The sequence below is a fragment of the Rhinoderma darwinii genome, chromosome 1 (assembly GCF_050947455.1).
Source record: "Rhinoderma darwinii isolate aRhiDar2 chromosome 1, aRhiDar2.hap1, whole genome shotgun sequence".
NCBI lineage: Eukaryota > Metazoa > Chordata > Amphibia > Anura > Rhinodermatidae > Rhinoderma > Rhinoderma darwinii.
In genome coordinates, this window is record NC_134687.1 from 453423706 (window position 1) to 453432133 (window position 8428).

At 42.9% G+C, this 8428-nt stretch overlaps 1 protein-coding gene across 1 annotated transcript; it reads left to right on the forward strand.

The window, feature by feature from the left end:
• Positions 1 to 665: 665 nt before the first annotated feature.
• Positions 666 to 8116, forward strand: SDF2L1 (stromal cell derived factor 2 like 1). Its single transcript, XM_075854302.1, has 3 exons — positions 666 to 905; positions 3998 to 4194; positions 6305 to 8116. The coding sequence occupies exons 1-3, from the start codon at positions 740 to 742 to the stop codon at positions 6587 to 6589; spliced, it is 648 nt and encodes a 215-aa protein (XP_075710417.1). The 5' UTR covers positions 666 to 739; the 3' UTR covers positions 6590 to 8116.
• The last annotated feature ends 312 nt before the right edge of the window (positions 8117 to 8428 follow it).

An 8428-nucleotide genomic window follows, 5' to 3' on the forward strand; every position in this document is an offset into this window, starting at 1 on the left:
ACAAGTCACATGATACATTCCCTATCAACCTCCTCAGGACACACTGGTGGAATGAGAGAATATCAATATATCCTACTTTTTCAACTGGCAAAGCGGCGATTGTGATTCAGGACTGTTGGCAACTATGCCCCTGTTCAAGATAAAAAAAAAAAAGGGCAGATATTTTTTGGGCCCTTCTTTCCGTAGGTGATCCTATATAACAACCCTACAGTGAATATCACCCCAGGAATAAAAGGCTGATAAGAGGAAACAATAGTTTTCACCTGCAGAATAAATGGACACTTTAGGTCACAAGACGTGAGCACGTAACACCACATGGTGGTAATATCGATATGTGGAACAGCAAGAACTGACTCTGGGCACTAGATAGGAAACGTGCGGGTTACAAGGAACAAACCACGCAGCTGTATATGACTGAACTCTCCCAGCAGAGGCTCCCCGAAAACTGTGTGTGATAACACTCTACTTCCTGATTGGTTGGCTGACATTGAATGGGCCATAGCGTGGACCAATCCGCTTCTCCCTCGTGTCTACAACCTGTAGTCCTACAAGTCTGTCAGGGCTTTACACTACTACCAATCCAGATATTGCTATAATCTCCACCCAAACATTTCATTCGCTTCTATGATTGGCTGAAAAGTCGATCTGTCCCGCCCTCCCCTGCTGGCGTTTCTTGGTTGGCTCCTGTGATACGTTGAGGGAAGTTGTAGAGAAGCCGGGCTGAAGTGCCGCTGAAGCGATGCTGCGGGCGGGATTCGGGCTCCTTCTGCTCGGTCTTTGCTGCACCTGGTGTCCGGGGCAGGGGAGCGAGGATGCAGAGTACGTAACGTGCGGATCCGTGGTGAAGCTGCTGAATACCCGCCATAACGTGCGGCTCCACTCCCACGATGTCAAGTACGGCTCAGGTGAGTGTGTCACGCCCGGTCAGCACACTACACAAGGTGGCTGCTAGCTGTGACGAGAGCGTGGACCTTCCCGGCCGGCCCGCAGTCTCCATGTCACCTTATGTATCAGCAGGAAGTGTCACTAACCTGTCATGACTCGGGTGCAGAGCAGGTGCTGTCCACTGGGCTGTCACTCCGGTGCCAGGCTGTCAGTGCTCACCTGAACTTTCCAGGCTCGCCGGGGAGTCCTGTGATGATCGCTTCTGAATGTTGTCATATTTTCAGTCTGTACAGGGACTTCCCTTACATATTTTTATTTTTTTTTCTTAAATGATTATTATTATTATTATTATTATTATTTTTGCTACCATTTGTCCAGTACATCTGGTAAAAGGTTGGGCAGGCCATACTCTGACCGGGCGCTATGTTTTAGAAATATCCCCGTTGCTCGATGTCTGTCTCATAGGAATGCATGGCGAAAGAGGCTTCCGGTCCACACAGCAGACGTATGAATCGGTCGGTCCACATGACCGCATTGCGGCCGGGATCTTTCTAAAACAAACTGCCCGGTAAGAGTATGGCCTGCCCACCCTTTTACCAGGTGTACTGTACAAACGTTAGCAATAATAATAAAAAATAATAATCGCTGGAGTGTCTCTTTAACCGCTAGACCACCAGGAATACTATCACTAACCCAGAAACCACCCCATGTGACAGTGTATGATGCCATTTATGTAGGAAGTTGCCAAAGTTCGTATATTCAGGGGCATTATGCTGTGTCTGTTGTGGTTAGAATTGCCCCTTTAACCCCTTGAGGAATGCCGTATACTTAGCTGGGCAGGGGAAGTATGGAGTGGGCTCACGGGCCGAGCCCTCCCTATACAATGCGGTTGGCAGCTGTTGACAGTACCAGCCACGAGGATGAGATTTGAACAAATATTATCCACATGATACAGAACATCTTCCGGACGGAAATCTGAACATGCTCGTTCTGTTCTGGACGTGTTCTGCGAAATTCACTCATTTCAATGTAGAAGGGGTGAAATGTGCTGCAAATACACACCATTATCTGCACGGAACATTCGCCAGGTGTGTGGGTAACCGCGGTGTGGAATCTACTTATTGAAGGAATGAGGGGAAAGAAATATACCTGTGTAGCCAGCTCAAAGGGAACCTGACACCAAGATCTCCAGTATATAGTAATAAATGGCTTTAAAAAGTCCACTAAATACCCAATCGTGTGTCAGGATCTCGACGCATAAACCGTAGAGTACCACTGTTAAGCTACAGAGGAACGGTGGACGCTATTCTGCATATGCGCCATGTGACAGCCTGAACAAGCGTGCGTGGGATTTTATTGGAGAACGTGGGGCAGGCGGCATTTTACGGGTGGGGGCAGGTGCCATTTTCCGGGTGGGGGCAGTGTTAGAGCATGAAGAGCAGCCCTGATGACGTTCGATTTCACTTACATAGCGGGCAGGAAAACTTTGGCTGTGGCTTATACAGTTAAATAGGCGAATTGAGTAAAAATCCGTCACTGATCTAGTATTTAGATCTGCTACTATGTAATGGTGCTGGTGTTTGATGGGGTAAATCCTGGTGACAGGTTCCCTTTAAAACCCTAATGTACCGGGCCAATTGTGGCCTTGAGGACGGGGCTTTGTTTGTTGCAGAACCAGTTGTACTTTAGGCCATTTTTTAAATACATATGCATTAGCGTTTAAAGGCTATGTACACCTTTAAATGTTTCTTTTATATTATTATTGAGTGTTTTGTGGGGGGGGGGGGGGGTGTTTAAGCACTTTCTAAATTGAATTTATTAATACATTTTTTTTATTTTTTTTTAAACTTTTTACATCCTTTATGCATAGAATCTGTATCGTTCTCTCTTAGCGGATTCCAGCAGTTCAGCTGAACGGATGGCTCGCCTGAGAACGGGTTCTGTGCGTCTCTGACACACGGAATCCACCTAATATCAATCACGTCTAAGTTGATCAGAAAGGCAGTAAGACACACTATATTAAAAACATTCCATAAAAAATGCATGTACCGTTTTACATGGGTGATACTCAGCCAGGGATGGTTTGAATTTATGTATTCTAAAACTTAGTGTATAAAGTTGAATACTCCTTTTTATATTTACCTGAGTCTACTTGGTGGAACTGAATTGAACCGAACTGTATTAATTGTTGGCCACTGATTGGCTGCTGGTCTATTTAAATAAGTGTTCAATGTCAGTTTTGCTACGCACGCTCTGAGGAAGTCACGTGGTAACGAAACGCGTCAGCATGCTGCTTAGGCTTTGATGTCACACGCCGGGAACTTGTAGATTCGGATGTACGCCGCCTTGAGGGATACACATGCCGCATACGCTTATTGTTCTTCGCCTTACTCCTGGCCTTAATCTTGGGACAAACATTACCATATCCAGACGTGTGGGGATTATTACATCAACTGCTGTGGAGACCATCCAATTGATACCAATCCATAGACTACTCCGCTGGCTGGACTTGCCGACCTGTTACCGGATTCATGTCTGCAATTTATGCCGAGGCCACATCATGGCGGATAAGTATATGGTCTGACTGACTTCTGGTCTTGTTGGAGACGCTAAGTTCTTTGGTCTGCAATTGAGTCCGGAACTGGCTCCTAGGTTTAACCATTGTGTAAATAATATCTGTTTATGAGACTCAAACTGTTTTTTATGTGGATTTATCACGGTGTCTCTTATACAGCTCATGTTCCTTTTTTGCCATTGTGGTGTAATTCTTTTCTCTTGACAACAGGGTGTTACCATTCTCCTTGTCAATGGGGTGTGTCCAGTCTCATTCTGTCAGCACTGATTGGACAGTGTATAGGGACACTGGTAACAACCAGTTGTCAATCTATTCATACATTTCTAGGAGGAATAACAGAGGAACGACACACTGCAAAGTTCTAAAAAAAAAAAGAATAATGACCCTGAATTGTGCTTTCTTGAAGAATACAAATATTTACTAAAACTGACATGTCAAGAGAACTGACAAATCCTTTTTTAACTATGATGTACTGAAAATCTCTATGTTCAGTGAGTGACTTGTCATGTTCACAATTTTGCCACTTTTATCTATTAGGAAGTGGCCAACAGTCTGTCACCGGTGTGGAGGCTCCTGATGACGCAAACAGCTACTGGAGGATAAAAGGCAAGATAGATGGAGAATGTACCCGTGGGGAACCTATAAAGTGTAGCCAAGTTGTTCGCCTCACCCATGTGAACACTGGGAAGAACCTCCACTCGCATCATTTCTCCTCTCCTCTATCCAACAACCAGGTACAGCTTGTATTTCTGAGTTGCTGTGAATGTTTAAATTAAACGAATGCCTTGTGGTGCTATAATAAAATAAACTATTTAGAGAAGTAGGCACACATACAGAAATATGCGGTGGGAAAATAAAGGGAAGTTACAAAGATTAATAGATTTTTGCAGAATGACTGCCTGTTAGAAAACTCAGATACAGAAACCAAAGATTTGGATGCGATTCGGGGTTGGAAAATTGTATTTATTTAGCGCCAATCTATTCTGCAGCGCTGTACAGTAATTTTCATCATCCCCATCAGTCCCTTTCCCCATTCGAGCTCACAATCTAAATTCAAAATTAAAGGGGTTTTTCAGGTTGGGGGCTGTTTTTATACTGATGACCTATCCTCAGGATAAGTCACCAGTATATGATCAGTGGGGGTCCGACACCCGGACCCTGCACCAATCGGCTGCCTCCAGGCGCTGGGAGCTATGCAGGGCTGGTCCTGGGAGCAGGAGGCTCTGCGCACTGTATAGCGGCTGTGCTGGGTTACTGCAGCTCTGAATAGGAGCAGAGATGCAGTACGGCCACTATACTGTGGTTGGAGCCTTCTGCGCACAAAATCCTGCATAGCTTTCGGCGCCTGGAGGCAGCCGGAATGGCTAATCGGTGCGAGGTCCGACTGTTTTTAAAATGTGGTCAGAAACCGGAGTACCCAGAAGAAACCCACGCAAACATGGACTCCACACTGGAAGACATCCATGCTAAGCACTGGAATAGAGCGTTTTTTTAATGGAACTGTCCTTCAGGTCCTGTTTACATTCTACAATCCTAATGGTGATTGCCAGAAAAAGCAGGTCAGATCAGTTTTTTTGGCAGATGAAACGTTAGTCAGATTAATTGGTCATTTACACACCTCCGTTTAGATTCACATTGGGATGAGTAGATAGAAATTGGACAGAAGTCTCTACGTAAAGCCCGGTTTACCCAGAACAATATTTAAATCCTCCAAAAAAAATGATCGATGGTTTGAAAAATCGTTTAGGCTCTGATGGACCGATTCCTCAGGGCAATCAAGAGGGAGGAGATTCCCCATCATTGTTGCCTTTTAAATGCTCTCTCAAGAACCTGTGCCAGGCATTGTAAGGGTATATTCACTTGTGGCAGATTTGTTGCTGAAATTTCTACGACTGTCCCATTCATCTGAATAGAGCTTGCCGAAATCCATGTGTTACAAGCCAAAATCACCCCATTCATATGTATGGAACTGATTTTCAGTCTCAAACTGTTGCAACTAATCTGCCGCATGTGAATATACCCTAAATGTCGCCTTGAGTGGCATTTACTGATACCACTGCCAATGAAGTTTTTTTTTTTTTTTTTTTAATGTATACAATGAATGCCTTGTGCAAACTACTGAATTTCCAACTGTATTTTTTGTGCGGAAAATTTGCAGAGTTTTGGCGACACAAATTAACATAATGCAGATTGAAATTCCGTACAGTAGGTAAATGTCTGCACGTCTTTTCTGACGTTTTTATTTCTGCCGCATGTGGATGAGATTTGTTCAAATGTCATCCATTGCGCTGCTACTGTAAATGCTGCAGAAATCCGGTCAGAAATTTCACAGCGAATATGCCACGTGTGGCCTTACCCTCTTATCTCCGCACCTGAATGGTAAATCTGTCTGGTTACACGCACATACTCAGGACCTGGGAAGTTGGATGGCAACCTCCATTGGACTGTTATACTTGTGAATCACCTAAAATGGCAATTACAACTAAGAAAAGACCTTTAGGCCCTCCTTTTTTTGTTTTTTTTTTATTGTATTTTTGGTGGTGTTCAATTTGCTACAGTTATAACTTTATATACTTTTCAAGTTCTTTAGAGAAGCCTATAGGGAAAAAAAATGGCATACCTGAAGCATGCTCTGTTTTGAATAAAATGCCACGGACACAAACAAAAAAGATTTGTTTGTAGTGAGTTTAATATTTCATTATAGACGTATTTATGTAACCGCTGGTTGTAGCGGTTTTGAGCAAGAAATGACACAAAAAGTACAGTGTTTTTCCAAAAAACACTGTAAAATCCACCCTTGCATATGTTTTGAATACAACTGAATTATGTTTTTTTTTATAATAGGAAGTAAGTGCCTTTGGGGACAATGGGGAAGGAGATGACCTGGACACATGGACTGTGCAGTGCGGTGACGCACTATGGGAGCGGGAGGATGCAGTGCGCTTCAAGCACGTTGGGACCAGTGCTTACCTGACTGTTACTGGTGAGCAGTACAGCCACCCAATCAGAGGGCAAAGAGAAGTGCATGGCATTACAAGTGCCAATGCCCATAACTACTGGAAGGTAATGGAAGGTGTCTTCATCAAACCAAGCCTTCCACCTGGTGCCGGCAGACATGATGAACTGTGAGACTATGGATTGAGGTCATACAGGAATAGTGTTCAACAATAGAACTAAAGAATCTGTTTCACGAGTTAAGAGCAAAAAAAATGTGGAGCTTTCGGGTTTTCTTAATATAGATCAATGGGATCAGTCTTTTTTTCGTTACATTTTCATGGCACTTGGGCTATTATGGGCAGACTGGATGCAAACCACAATAAAACTATTTCTATACATTGTCAATGCATAAGATAAGAATACTTGCTGGTACGTCTCTATGGTGTCTGTATAACAAAGCTTTCGACTTGTAGGGGTAGACCCATTTACTTGCACTTGACAACTACAAAATCCTAAAGGACACTTTTCACACTGTTCACTTTTTTAGTTGAAGTTCTATAATTTCTATAATAAGATATGATTTCTGTTGGATATGTCTGAATAGTTTTTGCAGCCTGTGCATGGATTTCTGCAAGCCTCTTTCAAATTTGCCACGTGTAAAGTGAATATACCCTGAGGCTGTGTTCCCACGGGTCCTATACGCTGCGTAAAACTACGCAGCGTGTCCAACTAAGAACACGCATTGAGTTCCGGCCAATAAAATGCACCAAATTGTGGTGCAGGTTTTTGTGCGGAAAAAGTGGTGAAAAAGGAAAGTTAATACTTCCCCTGACAGTTGTCATAGCGACATATCCCTTTGTTCTTCGTGCAGCGTGGCCTCCTGGGATGACGCTGCAGCCCATGTGACTGCTGCAGCCTGTGATTGGCTGCAGCAGTCACATGAGATGAAACCTCATCCCAAGAAGCTGGCCTGGGCGGAGTACAGAGGAATGCGTCTCTTTGACAATGCCCAGGGAGGGGTAAGTATTACATTTTTTAAATTTAAAAAAAAATGTTTTGTTTTTTTTCCAGCTTTGCTATTTTAGCAGTGAAATTGCAGCGATTCTGCCGCAAAAATCGGAACATATTCTATTTGTTGCAGATTTTACCTCCCCATTAAACCTGCAACAAAATAGCAACATTTTCACATCATAAATTAACATGCTGCTAATTTAAAGGGAACCTGTCGCCAGCATTTCTCCTATTAAACTGGCAATACCTGGTGGAAGTGGGTGAAGAATAATTTTTATGTAACTTATAATTATCTTCTAAGATAATATCTGTACCTAGTATATTAGTATCCCATTTTTTTTTTTTTTTTTTTGTGTCCCTGTGCCATATGCTAATGAGCATAAGTCATCTCTTCATTCCTCAAGCCTTTCCGAGTTAACCCCGCCTCCTTACTTTTGATTGACCTCTCCTTGCCTCCTCCCTCCAGCACACACAAAATCCTGCGCTTGCGCATCAATATTTCTGTGCGTGCACGCAACTGGACAGTATAGCGGCACATGCGCAGTAACTAGACTTGTGGCCCAGACCTATAAGGGTCCTATTTTTAACTTTCCAGAAAATTTAAGAAGTGCACAGATACTGTAAAGTCATTGGACTTTTATTAACTGATTGATTGCGTATGTCTGATTGCTATGGATTATATCTATTTAAATAAATACTTTATCCCAATCTGTTATCTTCTTTCTTTTAATTGTTTTGGGTTTTTTTTTTTGTTTTTTTTTTTTTAAAAGGTCATCCTCCATCATATAGGAATAAGATTCACATTGCACTTTTCAGAAAGAAGTCTGATAACGGCTCAATAATACCTTTTTATTTTCAGTGCTCCGAATCGAATGTCTGTCTCTCTGTCCCTGGCCACAACAGTATGGTGTTAGAGATAGGAATAGATCTTGGGATTGCTATCAGGCGAGCTAAAATAAGGGTATGTGCACACACAAAATAAAAAACTTCTGAAAATACGGAGCTGTTTTAAAGGGAAAA

Bases quoted from the DNA above. Each gene is read 5' to 3' on its own strand.
- SDF2L1 (XM_075854302.1), top strand. From the start codon at position 740: ATGCTGCGGGCGGGATTCGGGCTCCTTCTGCTCGGTCTTTGCTGCACC. The intron at 906-3,997 runs GTGAGTGTGTCA...TTTATCTATTAG, and splicing joins CGATGTCAAGTACGGCTCAG to GAAGTGGCCAACAGTCTGTC. The intron at 4,195-6,304 runs GTACAGCTTGTA...TTTTTATAATAG, and splicing joins CTCCTCTATCCAACAACCAG to GAAGTAAGTGCCTTTGGGGA.